Source organism: Pelophylax lessonae (assembly GCF_965119305.1).
Source record: "Pelophylax lessonae genome assembly, chromosome: 3".
Classification (NCBI taxonomy): Eukaryota; Metazoa; Chordata; class Amphibia; order Anura; family Ranidae; genus Pelophylax; species Pelophylax lessonae.
This window is the reverse complement of record NC_138770.1, coordinates 283,332,391-283,349,464: the sequence shown is the minus strand read 5'-3', so window position 1 is coordinate 283,349,464 and position 17,074 is coordinate 283,332,391. Positions and strand designations below refer to the sequence as shown.

The 17,074-nt window shown below is 44.5% G+C and overlaps 1 protein-coding gene across 4 annotated transcripts in view; it reads right to left on the bottom strand.

The window, feature by feature from the left end:
* ATP11B (ATPase phospholipid transporting 11B (putative)) overlaps window positions 1–17,074 on the bottom strand; it is a 358,393-nt gene that overhangs the window by 129,790 nt on the left and 211,529 nt on the right. For all 4 annotated transcript variants that reach the window (XM_082249614.1, XM_082249613.1, XM_082249612.1 and 1 more), the window contains exons 19-22: window positions 13,447–13,650; window positions 11,543–11,696; window positions 11,350–11,452; window positions 10,464–10,609 (exon numbers count right to left, since the gene is read on the bottom strand). In XM_082249614.1, coding sequence (XP_082105740.1) covers window positions 10,464–10,609; window positions 11,350–11,452; window positions 11,543–11,696; window positions 13,447–13,650 — 607 coding nt within the window. The remainder of the gene's footprint in view (window positions 1–10,463; window positions 10,610–11,349; window positions 11,453–11,542; window positions 11,697–13,446; window positions 13,651–17,074) is intronic.

The following is a 17,074-nucleotide window of genomic DNA, read 5'->3' as shown; positions in this document are numbered from 1 at the left end:
CATAGGGATGCATAGGAGGCTACGCCAAGATGGCCGCCGAACCGATCGTTCCACCGCCCACAAAATGGCGGCGGATGGCGCCAAAATGAGCTGTATACTCGCCCCAGAGGGGCTATACACGTGTGCATAGTAAAAAACATGCCGGACCGCGCGATTTTGCCCCCGCAGCGGTCACCGCACAACACACAAGTCTGTACCCCCAAACATGCACCTAAGGTGACACAGGGACAGGGACCCCCGGCAAACATACAGATCTGCACACAGCGAACCCCGCAGGGATCACACAGGGAGTCACACAGGCACAGACATGGGGAAACACAGCAACACAGACAATCACCCCAGGCAGAGGCCCCACACAGAAAGGCACTTACCTGTACCCGATGGCGTGGGGGAGCCTCTATGCACGGATAAACCTCTGTCCTCATCTGACAGGGAGTGCCGTGAGCCAGGGACATGACGCTGCAATACCGCAGACAAGTCCTGTGAGGTAGCCACCTCACGGCTGCATCTCTGCAGCGAACAGGGATGGGTCGTTCTTAATGCCAGGGCGAACCATAGCTGAACGCTCGATGGCGGGCTGGGGGTCCATCTGACCCTCTGTGCCCTGGAGAACCAGGGCGGCCAGTCCGAATCCCAGCACCGCATGATCCATCTTCATCCGAAGATTAAACACTAAAGCTGACAAAATAAACAGCTAGTAAAGTGAGAGAAAAAACTGACATTTAAAAAGAAAATCAAATAAAAGATTCAGGAAGGCTGAGACTGAAGCCCCAGCACAAGGTAGCCTGACTATTCCTGATGCTAGGCAAACTAAAACTGAGTTGGGAGTGGTGATGCAGGGGGGGTATTGACCAGATGGGACAGCCCCCGTGGGTGTGTATATGCTAATGTCTTTTGACTAAGTCTATATGCCTAGCTATTCCTACGGATAGGTGGACAATACCCAATAGTGATGACTTAGAGGAGGTGGCGACTGTCGGAGGACGTAAGAGAAATAGGATTTTCGTATTCACCATAAAATACAGGGACAAAGGTTATACTGCCACCTACAGGATAGGCAACCAAAACCTGTAGGCAGGCCCATACTAACTCCTCCCACTACCACACACACCTGTTTTTTGGCAATGCAGTAAACAGAGAAGCTGTGTCCCTCAAAGCACCTCCAAGAAAACAACCTTTGGGGGCATGGTCAACCTTTAGCCCCCCAGCTGTTGCGGAACTACAAGTCCCATGAGGCATTGCAAGGCTGACAGATAAAAGCATGACCCTCAATGGCAGAGGCACTACTACCAGAAAGCCTCTGTTTTATAGCAAATTGGTAGTGAACATTATTATTAACACAACCTGTGCCCCTCAATGGACTTCAAGAAGATGATTTTATGGGGTATACAAAAATTCTACTCTTATCCAGAGGGATACAGAGGAAGACTTGCGCTTTGGGACTTCCAATAGCAGCCCAATGGCAACCAAATGCTAAAATGCTCACCAAAACAGAAAACCGGGGACTGCCTGCAAACCAAAAAACTGACAGAAGGGCATTAGACCTGAAGCTAGAAATCAGATGAGCCGGCACATCCACTTGGTAGACCAGGTGGAAGCCATGCGAATCTGGGAAACAATGGCCAGATGTCAAAAAATCCAGAGGCACTCACATCTAGTGGAGTGTGCCTTGACAGGAAAGGGTGGAATTCAATCCTTGAGACCTTAAGCTCGAATTGATGGCCTGCTGGAGCCAGCAAGAGATGCAGTGGCTGAGAAGTAGGCTGACAAGCCTGAACAACATCCAGAAAAATGGAAAAAAATTAATTTTGTTCAACTGAATCCAGATAAAGGGACAAAAGAATGAAGTCCTGGTGAAAGGTAAAAGCTACCTTAGTCAGGGAGGAAGTCCTGAACCTCGATATCATCTTGGAGAGACTAGAGCGGAATGTCTCTATTAGCTCTACATTGTGGTATCTGAAGTGGAGAGAACCAGTTTCAGATCTCACACAGTCACAGATGGGGAAACTACATGTGTGGCCACCCATACAACAGTCTATCAGAGTGAGAGGCCAGCAGACTCTGAAACATGTTCGTTGATAATGCTGAATACCAAAAGCTGATCCAGACTCTGCTGCAAGAAGTAGAAGAATCCTCTAACAGAGTTCTGGACTGGAAACTCCTAACTGCACACAAAGTGAAGTATGCCTTTCATGTCTGATGAAAGACCTTGAGAGAAAGACTTCCTAGCTTTTAGCATCATAGGAATATCAGACTCTAAAGATGCCCCTGTCCCTCAGCTGAGCCAGTTTAAGCCAACTGTGAAGTAGAAAGGCGAACTGGTCCTTAGAGCCTGATGATCCAACAGAAAGCACAAAGCATCTGCCAGGAGTCTTAGCAGATCAGTGCTCTACATCTGCCTGGGCCAGTTGGAGCAATGCAGATGACTGGAAAGCCCTTCAACTCCAACCTGTGAATGCAGGTAAGAAAGACGTTTCAGGAGAGGAAAGGCATAGATCGGTGAGTATTGATCCCACAGAGCATCCAATGCTTCCTGCCACCAGAGAATCCCTGTACCTGGAGAAGACAAGTGAGACAGGTTCTTTTTTAACCTGACGGGACGGAGGTCTACATGCAGCATCCATCACTTGTTACACTGGTCCTGGAACCCCTCTAGGTGCAGGGAAAAGTCCCCCCTGCTGGCTGAGAAAAACTGGATTTTTGTCTTACCGTCAAAACCCTTTTCGCTAAAGTTCATTAACAGACGCAGCTCCATATAATTCTTTACCATTGAGTTAGCCTGCCCCCTACAGGAGTAGAACACTAGGAAGGAAAAAGCTTTACCACGCCTATGGGGGCGTCCCTGCAGGCATACATCCACACACTCTGCTATAGGATTCAGTTTCGTTGCAAGCACTGTTTAGAGGAAAAACCACAACCCACTCAAGATAGAGGGGCAGGTGCTACGTCTGTCAATGAACTTCAGAGAAAAGGATTTTACAGAAAGACAAAAATCCAGTTTTATCCATCATTCATTGACAGACACAGCTCCATATAATTCTTGAACATTGGGACGTCCCAAAGCAGTATTTGCATGAGGGGTGGGAAAACGCAGAAAAAGAACGTAATTCCAAACAAGGCTAATACTTTAGCCAACCAGAGAACATATAGCTTAACCAGGAACAACAGGAGCTCACCTGGACAAACAAGAGACCAAGTCCCTTCACAGGGAAAGGTGGAACCTGACCCTTCAGTGAATAAGCCTGAACCACCTAGAAATGGTCGCAGCAGACGCAGCCAATCCCTTTCTAGGTCCTTCCTTAAGGACAAAAAGAGAATCCGATTTCTTGAAAGATGCAGTAGCCACCAGGTTAACCCTAATCGCCCGAACCACATCCAAAGAATGCAAAGCAATTTCCTTGGGATGCTTGGGCTTAGGACATAAAGAAGGCAGCACAATGTTTTCATTTAGATGGAAATCAGAAACCACCTTAGGAAGAAAAGACTGAGTAGGTCGAAGTACCACTTTATCTCTGTGGACCACCAAATAAGACGAACGGCAGGAAAGTGCCAGCATTTGGATACTCAGCGAGCAGAAGTAATAGCCACCAAAAAGGCAACCTTCTGAGACAGTGTAAGCTGGGGAATCTCCCTAATGTTCCTGTGACGGAATCCGGACACCCTGAATGGAAAATCTCCGCCAAGAACCTGCTCCCTAAGCTCTGGAACACAGGATCCGTGAATCTGGCTATAGTTACCCCAAGAACTCGACAGTACAAGTTTTGGAGTCAAACCAGAATCAAACTGTTTATTGAAACACAAAGCAGAAGGAGATATACACTCTGACAACCCATCCCTCTTAGCAAATCCACACAAACATACACATCCCATAATAAGCTTACTCAAGGCAGACAGGAACAATAGAACAATGGGATGCAGGTATACAACAATAACAAACCCCCACCCCACTAGCAAGGGTCTATGAAAAACTTTTGCAATATCCTAGCAATCTGCAATATATCTTCACATATTTCCTGAGGGACACTGTTCAGAAATATTGTCCCAAGTGAATGAGCCCCTTCACTCTTTCAACAGAAACCAGGATAACCGGGGTAACACGAAAGGCTGAGTCCAGTGTGGTTGTACAGCGAGTCTGATTAGTGCAGACCTGACTGGGGTTCTTGGTCACCCTGTTCCCCTAATAGACACAGGGTGACTTACACATAAGAGGGGCTGGGGAAGCTGGACACGTAGTCTCCCAACCTCTCTAAGCAATCTGGGTTCCACCAACCAAAGTGACTCACGTGGCTTTTTGAAGAACAGACAATACCAAATTCAGATCCCACGGAGGTAACGGGGATCGCCTCGGAGGGGCCACGAAGGACCCCTTGGATAAAAGTGCAAATCAACGCATGCGAGGCTAAAGGATGTTGGAAAAACACAGCCAAGGCCGACACTTGGCCTTTAATAGTAGCCAAGGTCAATTTCTGTTCGACACCTCTTTGAAGGAAAGCCAAGATCCTAGCCACCGAAAAAAAGGGGCAAGGATGCACCTTCATGGATTCACACCATGAAATGTAGGATTTCCACGTACGATGGAAGTAGACTTCCTGGTCTTCAACAGTGTAGGAATCACTGAATCAGAAAGACCCCTATCCTTCAATACCTGGCTTTCAACAGTCACGCCGTTAAAGCCAGTAACTAAAGCAGGAGGGACGATCGGCCCTTCAGACAGCAGATCTTCCCTGAGAGGAAGTCTCCAAGGAGCATCGGCGACCAATCTTACCAGATCTGCGTACCAAGACCGGCGAGGCCAGTCTGGAGCCACCAGAATGACTGGAATCCCCTTCGCCTCTATTCTGCGCAGAAGTCTCAGCAAGATAATGACCCCAAGGAGCCACCAGTGCATCTACGGCATCGGCTACGGGATCCTGTGACCTGGCAGCAAACCGTTGAACCTTCTTGTTGAGCCAAGAGGCCAACATGTCAACATCAGGTGTCCCCCACCGAGCACACATCAGAATGAAACAACTCCGGGTGTAGAGACCATTCCCCCCCTGATCCAACACCTGACGGCTCAGGTAGTCCACCTACCAGTTTTCCACACCCGTGATGTGTACCGCAGAGAGAGCCAGAACAAAATTCTCTGCCCATTTCAAGATCTTGGCCCCCCCCCCCCCCCTTGATGATTAATGTAAGCCACGGCTGTGACATTGTCCGACTGAACCCTGACTGGACAACCTTGTAGACGATTTGTCCAATGACAAAAGGCAAAGCTCTATTGCTATGAGTTACAGAACATTGATTACTCTTCCATTGTCCAAGACCCCTGGGCACACAGCTTCCCCAGCACTCCTCCCCAGCCAGAAAGGCTGGAGTCTGTGGTGACCACGGTACAATACAAGAAAAGATTTGCCCTGGAGCAATGCCAATGAATGAAGTCACCATATTAGAGCAGTCTGTGTTGTGACTCAACCGAATCATAGAATCCAATGACTTTGGATACTTGTTCCATTTGACCAGAATTGCCCTCTGTAACGACCTGGTGTGGAACGGAGTAAATGGGACCGCCTCGAAGGTCAACAACATCAGGCCTAGGACTCTCATGCAAGTTTGCAGAGAGGACAGATTGCTGGACAACAAACAAATTGCCCGCTGCAACTTCTTCAGTTTGTCCAGGGGAAGAAAAACCTTTGCCAAAGCGGAATCCAGAGACAGACCAGTCTTGATGGTACCAGGGCTGATTTTGCGAAATTGATGGTTCAGAGTCCTTACAGTGATTGCCAAATCCCCCAACGGAGCTGAATGAGAATCTGCTCTTAACAGGAGATCGTCCAGGTACCCCAGGACCGCAATACCCCTCTGACGTAGAAGTGGCAATATCTGAGCCAACACTTTTGTGAAGACCCTGGGAGCAGAGGCGAGACCAAAAAGGTAACACCACAAATTGAATGTGCTCCTCTCCCACAGAGAAGCGAAGACAACACTGGTGTCCAGCATAGATAGGGATGTGTAGATATGCGTCCTTGATGATCGATAAGAGGCCAACAGGTCTCCCTGATGTAGGGACACCGCCACCGTGTGAATAGACTCCATTCAAAACTTCTGAGATCCAGGAATGGACGCACCTCGCCACCCTTCCTGGGCACAGTGAACAGATTTGAATAAAACCCTTAAAAACGTTCCCGGCACAATCATCCCCTGTGACAGCAGATCTTGCACTGCCTCTCATCAGTCCACTTACTGATCTGGAGATTGGCGGAGGTTGGACAGGAAGAACCTGTCCAACAGTCGGGACCTGAATTCGATCTTGTAACCCGATCGGATTAGTTTGTGAACCCATTTGTCCTGAATCAAGGAAGTCCATGGTTCTGGAAAGAAGCGAAGACGTCCCCCCCACCCCAGAAACGGCTGAGGGCGTCCCTTCATGCAGATGAGGATTAGTCTGCAGATCCGAATTGGCCTGTTCTCGGCTTACCCGACCATGTCTTCTCGGAACCAAAACCTGAATGGCTTAGCGCCTTTCTCCTGCGACCCGGGAGGTACAAACGGGCCCCCTACGAGCAGTAAATGAAGGCCCCGTCTATTACGTGGTGCCTTGCCCTTGGTGGATGGGGGAAGACGAGTACTCTTCCCAACCCGTAAGGCCTTTGATTAACTCATCCAGGGAGGAGCCAAACAACCTGTTCCCCATAAAGGGAAGGTCAGAAAGAGCCTTTTTGGAAGCCTGGTCTGCAGACCAGCTTTTTAGCCACACTATGCATCTAATAGCAACCCCCACCGCAGACACTCTGTCAATGGAGCCGCATCCAGCGAAGCATCACATATATACAGAAGGGCTTGGACCATATGGTCCGTTAGCTCTATCAGGCCCGACGAGAGCTGCTCCACTTCCAAGTCACCTTTCAGCAACTTCGCCCATTCCGTTATGGTCTGTGACACCAGAGTGATCACAAAGTCCGGTTTCAGTATTGAACACGCTATCATATGCAAATTTCGGGACAGACTCAATCTGTCTATCCACGGGGTCTCCTCCACCGGAACCACAGTAGACTTATTTAGTCTGGAAACCGGATGATCCACCTCTGGCAGTGCGGTCCATCTAGCTGATTCTGCGTCCGCGAAGGGGTAGCGCCTTTTAAAGCGCTTAGGCACCACTAACATTTGTCTGATGCGCCCATTGACAATGTTGTCAAAAAGTTCCAGACAGGGGAAAAACATTGCCGACATCTGGGATTTGCAGGTGCCAAAAGACACCCGTGTCCCTGATGCTGTAGAATCATCTGCCATTTGTAAGGTTTCCCGCACTGACACTAAGTGCCTCTATACCAGCGCGCTTTCCCGCACAGCTGCTGAGGATACATCCTCCTAGCCATCAGAATGTGAAGACGCAGATCCACCAGGATGGCATGCCTCCGCGGCAGTCATATCTACCTCAGAATTTGAGGATACTAGAGAGGTAGGCACAGGGCGCTTTCTACTAGTGGCATTTTTTTTAAAACGAAATCCACTTTTGGCACCAGGTTTTCCAAAACTGCTGTAAATGCAGACAGGGGCTGCAACCCAGAGGGTCCCGCAACTTTGCTGAGGGGGTCTGTGGGTGAGATTTGGTCCTGGGACTCCATATTTACTTAATACAAAAAAACAGTGTCACTTTAAGAAAAAAACTGCAAAAAAAAAACGATTCGCACCGCTGCACTACAAGTCGCAGCCTAGCACAGCCTGCAGCAGGGTGAATGAGAAATACCTACAGGGACCCCAGTAACGTACCACCAAAATGATATGGAGGGATATAGAAACGTTCTGTGCAGAGAGAAAAACGATCTGACTTCGGAACAGGAAATACCTGGGTCATGTCTAGAGTCAACCTTACTTCTTCCTGCTTTCCAGCGATCGTGGACTTCAAGAAAATGGCCGCCTCATGTATTCCTATGGGGGAACTACTAAAACATGGCTGCCTAGCCAAATCAATAGGAACATTTTTACATTGATGCAGAGCGAAACTACAGCAAAATGGCGGTCCCAACAGCGCGCCATGCGGTCTCCAGGAACCCCCAGGGGGGGGTCATTAGACAGTGGCATGGGAGGATCCCCTACCAGGATAACCCCCCCCCCCCCGAACCGCTGCAGCGACCGCAGTACATCTGTCCCCCCCCGAGGTAGGAACCGGCTTGTGAGAGGGAAAATTCTAGGGGGGGGGGGGGGGGGGGCGCGGCCTGGTATCACCGAGAGACCAGGTTAACAGAGGGTCCGACTTTTTCCAGGGAGGGGCCCATGTCAACCCTGAGACCTCCAGAGAAATGAGGGGACACTTACTCACCCTACCAACAGCATCAGGTGGGCACCACTCTGTACAGACTACCTCTCTGGGGTGGGGGTGATAATGCCCACGGGGTAAACAGACTCAGGGCAACCCAGGTTGTGTGCGTCCCGGCGAGGCGTTTCACTCACAGGCCAGCCCCGGTCCATCGGGGCTCTGTCGTGGCAAGGCCTAGTGCTAGACTATAACCTGCGCATGCTTATTGGCCGGGCTGGGAGACCTTAAGGATCTAGCATATCCAGTGTGAAACTCAGTCGGCTGTTGCTTGTAGTTCTCTCAGGAACAAAACAAACTAAAAAATAAAGTCTTACAAAAAGGTTAAAAAAAAAAAAAAAAAAACGGCTAAGACCGAAGTCCCAGCAGGGAACTAGGTCCTACTCCTAAACTAGGCAGAAACAAACTGAATCCTATAGCAGAGTGTGTGGGTGTATACCTGCAGGCACTGCCCCATAGGCGTGGTAAAGCCTTTTTCTGCCCAGTGTTCTACTCCTGTAGGGGGCGGCATAACCCAATGGTCAGAAAATGGAGAAATCGGTCTGCCAATTTCTACACCTGGAATGCACATGACTGACAAAGCTGGAAGGTACATTTCTACCCAGGACAGGATCTGATCTACCACTTTGGCCACAGGGAGACTTCCGGTTCCTGCCTGATGATAGATATACACCACCCCTGTGGTAATGCCCCGCCTGATGATCGATATACAGATTCCCTGTGGTATTGCCTGACTGAATCCAGATTGAATGCTCCTCCTTTAGGATAGTTCAATGATGCGGAGTCCAAAATATCCCAAAGTACCAGGATGTTAATTGGGAAGTGACTAAATTACCAAGACACAACAGGCTGTATCTGTCATGAGGATCCACCAAAAGATAAAAAAAAAAAAAAGAAAGACTTAAGCTGGCCATACATGGATAGAAATGCCTGACTTTCGATCCATGTATGGGCACACTCTCGTGTACTGAAGTCCATCTGACGATTAAACTCATAGTAAAAGTGGAAAGTCAAACAACTCTTACTTGAAAATTCAAATCTGAAACCGGACAGTCTGACGTTTCTCCTGTAGACCAGGATACTCCAAATAATTGATCAGTTCCAGCAACAATTTAGAAATTCATCCAAATTACTTCAATGTCTGCATGTTCAACATCAGTGTGCGAAAAAGACCAAAGTCTGTTTCTTTAGTAGGAGGTCATCTAGGTATCTCACAATGGGGTTATCACAAACCTGCAGCAGGGTTAGTACTGAAGAATGAAGTTCCATGTGGCAGCAGCAGGGAGATGTTTCAACTCCGATTTGGGGGAAAGGAAATGAGCAGCAAGCTATACAAGCTTAAAACTTCTCCATAAGAGCAGGGAATCCGATGTTTAGCGACTTAACTGAGATAGCCCCCAATCCTCAGCCTGACCAGCTCACTCACTAAGTCTGCAGAGAAATGACAAGCCATGAGGCATTGCCAGTAGCTCTGGATTGGGAACACTCTCTGCATTCCGAGCCCAGACACAGTACTCCACAAGGCAGGCTGAGGACGACCATGCCAGATAGCTTCAATGGAAGAAACAAAGCTCCAGCATCAATGTACAGAAAAGTCTTCAAGAAAAAAAAATTATTGGAAGAAAAAAGGTGCTAGCAAAAAATAAGAGGCTATTTACACAGCAGAGCTACAGAAAAGAAAAATCCCTTAGCACTGAGGCTTGGTGGCAGTAGGGGGGTTAGCCTAAGCTGGTCTACAGTTTTTTTCAGTATCCTAGTGACCAATCCTCCTGTAGTCATCAGTATAACCTGAAGGTTAAAGACTTCCTGTGTCCCTTAACGTACGAGTAAGAAAAACCAGTGTAAACAAAAGAAGATTTATGGCTAAAATCTTCATCTGCAGTTTTTAAAATTTTTAAGGGGGATTTCCACAAGAATCAATGGTGAATCACTGATAAGAGTGACGGTGGAAAACAAATTTGTTCATTAAAAAAAAAAAAAATGAGGGTGTTCAAGTTGTTCGTGAAGAGTAGTATTACCCCTTTGCACATTTTGGCTGAATGCAGTTAAAATGTTTGCTTAGATTATTTTTAAATAAAACACTGCAACATACTGAGCATGTGTATCAGAGTCTAGGTGCTATTCCCATATATAAAATAAAAACACAGGACACAATCTTTCATTAACTTACCTTATAAAAAAAGTACTGTACAAGAGTAGCTACTCTAATATAGTAGTAATGACCATGCACCAAGAGCAGTTTTGAGAGGAATTTAAACCTCGCAATTGCATAGTCGCTGTTCCTTACAGCTTGTCTGCCCTCTTTTCCCATGATTCCTGTAAAGCCAGAAGGTATACAAATTAAACCCATATATTTGTCAAGGTATAAGAACAGAACTGCATGCTTGAAAAAGAGCTTGTTTGGTGGCTCAAAACAAAGCTTTTTGAAGGATTTTATGCTTTAACTTGTTGCTGTCTGATTGCACTTTAGGGTCCGTTCACACGGGCTTTCCACCCCGCGGGCTCAGTTTTGCTCAGCAGGGATCGATCTATCGATCCCCGCTGAGCAGGTAGGTAACAGGTCCATCTCCGCCCTCTGTGCAGAGATGGACCCGTCAGACCCCCGCTCTCTTCTATGGAAGATCGAATGAAAATGGACCGTCTGTCCATTTTCATCCGATCCAATCCTCCAGACGGATGGAAAATAGGGTTACCATCCGTCTGGACTTCACAGACAGGATCGGATCAGATAGCAGCGGGTGTTAGCGGACTTGTCACGGCTGACATCCGCCTCTCCATAGGGGTGCATTGCGTGCCCAATCAGGTCCGCCTGAAAAACTGACAGGCGGAACGGATCGTAAAGCCCGTGTGAGAGGGCCCTTAGAGTAATATGGGTTGAGCTTTTTGATTTACAAGTCCTTCATGCACACAACTTTTTCAACATTCGAATATTAATGGTGGGCCATGCATGAAAAACTAGCACATAAATGTATATTTATAAATGAAAGTGAAAATGTAGGGTAAGAGAAATCTGAAAACTAACTGCTCTTGTAGCACTAAAAAAATCATCATCTTACCTATGCCTACATGGGCTTCTTGGATCATGCTGACATCGTTTGCGCCATCGCCAATGGCCAGGGTGATGGGTTTTTCTGGAGAGATTTTTAATAATCGGACCACCTGCAAATAATTAACATAAGACTATTTAGTTAAGAGAGTCTCTTCAGAGTTATAAGAATTCGAGATTTTCCCAATTTCCTGTCTTCATACCTTTGCTTTCTGTAATGGTGCCATTCGACAGCATAGAACTGCAGTGCAGCTTCTACAGACGTCCATGAATAACTTTTCATGTTCCCTGAGTGCAAGTGAGAGGCTGGCACCATCCACAACCAGCCCATGCTGAATCACATGGTCATCTTTTAACCTAAGTTAAGCAAAAACTCCAAGTAAGACCAAAATCCACACATCACTTTTTTATTCCTTAAGTAAAATTGCTTGTATAAATATTTTCACACATGGTTTGTTTTAATGACATGCCACTTCTATCCATGAATTGCAAATCAAGAGGTTCATTATGTGTTGCCTCCCCAGCAGCATAAATTTACCGACACAGGGCTATGGACTTCCCTATGATTGGTGACTGGCTAAGTGCTTTCAAATGGCTGAACTGCATGCATGTGGGCTAAAGTATACTAGCTTTGCCCTGTTTTGCTTTAATGCTTTTACTTTCTACTTTTCAAGGCAAGTCTATTGGATAAATTGAAATATTTGTAATCCGGTAATCTAGTTACCATGTAGATTATTAGGGATGTCCTTATGAATAAAATTAAATTTTTCAATTTCCAAAGTGTAAAAACATAGCCCAATATAAAAATCAGTCTAGTGGATCTCCAAATAGAAGGGCTATTTATAAAGCAGTATTGTAGATGAATTAAAAACCTCTCTTTAAGGTGTTCAACATGGGTGTGAAATATAAATAGCCTGGTATAGCTCCAGATACAGTACTGTAAAACTAAACATGGTATTAAATCGTAGTGATGTTAAAATTAATTTTCGTTATTTTTGTGTGTGGGGAAACTTCTTCTTGGATAGCAGAGCTGAAAATATGGAACTGAACTAGGCCTAATTATTGCAAAGAACATATTATAATTTACACTTAAAAAAAAAAAATTCAAAACGTATTAAAAAAAACGGTTTTAATAGCCTGGCATGCAAATGAAAACCTTGTGGGAATGAAATTATCCCATGTATTTTTTTTAAACCTAACGTACGTACACAATAATAAAAAAAATAATTATTCTATTTATAGACCAGTTCAGGGATTTTAAAATGTTTTATTTTGAACCAAACATTTTATATAATTAAGCACCCAAAAAACAAAAAATATTTTCCAAGAATCTACTTAGATACCCTAGCCTGAAATATCATGTACCCAAATATCTTTCCATGCTCCTGTGCTGTTTTCTAGGTAAAGCTGATTTGACTTGATAAACAGACTATTACACAAAAACATCTACCAATTCCTGTATTAAACACAAGCCTGAACATATGAAACAACAGGAATCTAAAATGTGAAAGTCATATCAAAATTACTTTTTACCCTAACTCAATATATCCCACTGGAAATACACTACAGTTTCCCATCAAAGTACATCTAAAGCCAATTCTCTGTTTTTAAGTTTTGGATAGAGTAAGGAATGTTTAAAACACCTTTTAGGAATGGGTTTTTGTTTTGCTCCATTGGGGAGGTTTCACTTTACTTCCTTTCAGTGAAGTGCAAAGAAATCTTAGCTGTCAACAGCACATTTGTCCCCACTGGAAGATTTTCATTCCTGTCCTGCAAACAACTTTAACATTTTGGATTTACAATCTTTCTTTTTTTATATGGTTATCGAGACAAAGAAGACGAAACGCCACAGCAGTGGCATAGACAATAAAGACCCAAAAAGTTTTTTACGCTTCTAAACTCCTTCAACACAGTTTTTGTATAAGTTAGATTGTGGGCTGAATTCACTCACTTGCGCTAAAGAGGCTAATATTTTTTTCTGGAGAAGAAATAGGACACAAACTATAGCAATCTGAACGAGCCCTTTAATTTTAGTGGATAAAAACTACAGCTCCAACTAAACCTCAATTTTGCTCACGATTACAGCACACTGTATTTATTAACTTACCGCCTGGCAAGCTGTCGTAGCTGCTCCGCACACTCGCGGTCTGACTTTTGCTGTACAAGTTCAAGAATATTCATTGTTCTATGAAAATGTCCACAAGATAAGCTTACACTAACAGCTGTCTCATGTTTGTCTCCTGTTAGCACCCACACTTTTATCCCTGCAAGCCGGAGAGCTTCAATCGTTTCCTGGACTTTGTCCTGCAGCCTAAAAAAAAAAACAATACAGAAAGCCAAAAACATTTTTTTTTTATTAAAATGGTTGCATATAACACTTAAAAAAAAAAAAAACAGTATCTGCACTGCTAGCCTAAGAACGTTTGTTGTTTTTTGTCAGACATAAAAATGTATCACCTAATGTAAAGAACGGTACATTTAGCAAAGATGGGACTTTTGAGGCACAACATTTTTGTACATAAAAAAGACTTATTGCTTCACATATAAAAACATTCACGTTACAATATATAATCAAAAAAGGGCAAAACTGTCAATATGGTAAGTTCTGTCCGCATTTGATGATCATAAGGCTTGAGGTGTTTTCTGGACTTTGTTTCCTTAGGAGCCAATGATAAACAATCTGTACAGAATACAATCTAAATAAAACAATTATCATACATGATTTACACAAAGTTCCTATTCCCATCACCACCCACTGCATAGTAAAAGAATCACCAAAAGTGTGCCCAGATATACCCTCAGACCCCTACTGGGAGAGTCAGAAGGGGATCAAACAATCCATGTTAATTCCAGGTTGTGAGGCAACAAAACACAGAAAATACCAAGGGTGGGGGGTTTGGGTGAATACTTTTGCAAGGCACTAATATATATCTGACTCAAAAGGCATACTGAAAACATGCACCGATATATTACCTTAACAGTGTGGCAGAGTGCCTACACTGTTTGGTCAATCACATCTGGATGATTCCCACTTCATAAAAAATGTTGCAGCCTGGTTAAATAACTTAAGACATGATAACATGAGAGAACATCCACTTAAAAGGTGCCTAAACTCTGGTTTAAGAGGAGGAGTGAAAAAAAACCTATAGTTACCTGACATGCTATATTGCTAATCATAGGCAGGAATGTGTTGAGAGCAAGATATCAACTCATCCAATATCCTAAAAGGCAGAATATGCAAGTCCCGTATATGGGATCTACAAACAAAGGTATACTGTGTCATAATTATCATATGTATTAGTATTTACTTAGAGGCAACAACCATTAAATTTGAGCATACCTTTTAAACCAAAGACAAAACCTCAAAAACTCCACAACAAATTCCATGCTGGTGTGTCCCAAGATAACTGTGTGATAGATGGACTGCTTACATCTCACTAGAGCTGCTTAAGGACACAGGAACGCACATAGTGAGTGAAACATCCCTCACACATGAGCCATCCCCATTAATAGCCAAACTGTCAGCAAAATACCTTGTGCAGCTTGTCTTTTTTTCACAGCAATTCCCTGGAAGGAGTAGGGAGGAGAAGAGACCACTGATTGGGCACAGCTCCGCATATATAGGGTCCCCCTAATATGCTGCACATGGCGCCCTTAGCTGGCTGAATGCCATGGGCACTCTGACCACTCCAAAGATGGCCACCGAGGAGTCCAAGCGGCCTGTGCATGCTCAGATGGCACACTGTGGGGCATATGGGAGAGAAGCCGAACACAGCGACATCTAAGCGACAGAGATCCCCCCCCCCCAATCAGGCACACTCAAAATGCACTGTGTGTGTGGTGTTTACAATAAATGCTTAATTTTGACACCAATAAAAAATAGAATGAATTGACAACATTGTGGCTCGCAACCCTGTTGATACGAATGGGCCTTCCTCTTCTGTTCATCCCTCAAAAGGATAGCTTGACACCAAACTGTCCCTCAGTAAACTTTTACATCTGTATACTATTTTAGGGGACTGTTTCACATTCGCCTATATTATTGTCTGTACTTAGAGGACACCAAAGTTTAGAAAATGCCTCTCTAATGACATGGTGGTGATGTAACTATGTAGTGACAAACCTAACTGTCTTTTACCACCGAATCAGATTTTTTAGGGTTGTACAAGAGTTCCAAAAGCTGATGTGCACAAGGATTGTGATCTGCACTCAGAATAGTGATGTTTCTTTCCTAAAAAAGGGATGTGTGAAGATGACCATCCCTTTCAATGGACATGTTAAGATCCAGGAGTGTGTAAAATGGAGATTGAAAGTGTTGGCCTCTAATTTGTCAAGAAATGTCCTCAATTCAGCTTTAGAGCCTGTCCTAACCATGAGAATATCATCAACATACCTGTGCCATGACAAAATGTAGCACAGGTACATCGACAAGTCCTCCCTGGTAAAAAGCGGATGCGCCCACTGCCCCAGGTAAAGGTTGGTATAAGATAGGGCACAGGAGGTCCCCATTGCCACACCCTGAACCTGGAGGTAGTGGGAGCACACAGAGGAACACATTACTATGAAGAATGTGTCTCAACATAGTCAAAATGAATTGGTTAATGGCCAATAAGATCTATGTGTGGCATGAAGGAAGGAGCTAATAATCTGCAACATGCGGGATGCTGGAGTAAAGTTTCTCCACATTATTGTGACAAGACTGGCTCCCTCAGGTATAGGCGTTTTCTCTAGGGTGCGTAGGAAATCAGAGGCAAGATATGTGGCATTAAGAAAGAAAAAAAAAATCAACGAACCTACTGGCTGGTTAAGAATACACTCCAATTCCTGAAATGATTGGGCGTCCTTGGGGGTCTATAGCACTTTTTGGCAAGGAATAAAAGACTGGTACTTTGAGATGTTTTGCAGTTAGATATTCATAGGTTTCCTTATCAAGGATAACGGCATTATAAGCTTTTGCAATTAGCTTGCCAAATTTGGATTTACAGATATTGTACCATTTCCTGTTACACAGAATGTTTTTACACATCCCGTCTCGGTCGGAATCCATCACTACCACGCTTCCCCCTTTGTCGGCTGGTTTAATAACTATAGACTGATTCTTTTAAGATTCTCCAATGCCGGTCGCTGTGCCCTACTCAGATTCCCATTCTCCATAGGAGGGAGATCCACCCTCTCAAGAGCCTTAGTTGCCTGTGTCACAAACGCAGAAACTCAGGGGGATGACTTCAGTGATGGAAACATTGGAAATTTTTTTATTATTTACTATTCAGTGGGTGGTGATGCGAATATGAACTTTGCATAAATCATGTATGATAATAAATAATTGTTCTATTTAGAATGTAGGTTGTAAAGATTGTTTATCATTGGCTCCTGAGCAAGTGGAAAAGTCAAGACTTACCATATTGAACATTTTGGACATTTTTGATTACATATTGTAACGTGAATGTTTTTATGAAATAGCTGTAGATTTTAACATTTTAAAGTACAAAAATGTGCCTCAAAAGTCCCATGTCTGCTACTACAATTATTTTAAGATATTATTTAGGGATGCTGGACTCCAACCTTCATGACCCTTGGTCCTAATGGTATATTCATATCATGCAATGTGATGAAGTCAAACGCACTGTTTGTAACCTGCATTTGGAGTGTTGTAAACCTATCCGACATTCGCTGCAGATCACAACTGCAGTCTATTTTGGTGTATGGTTTGTGGGTTTCTCACACCGTAAGCCAAG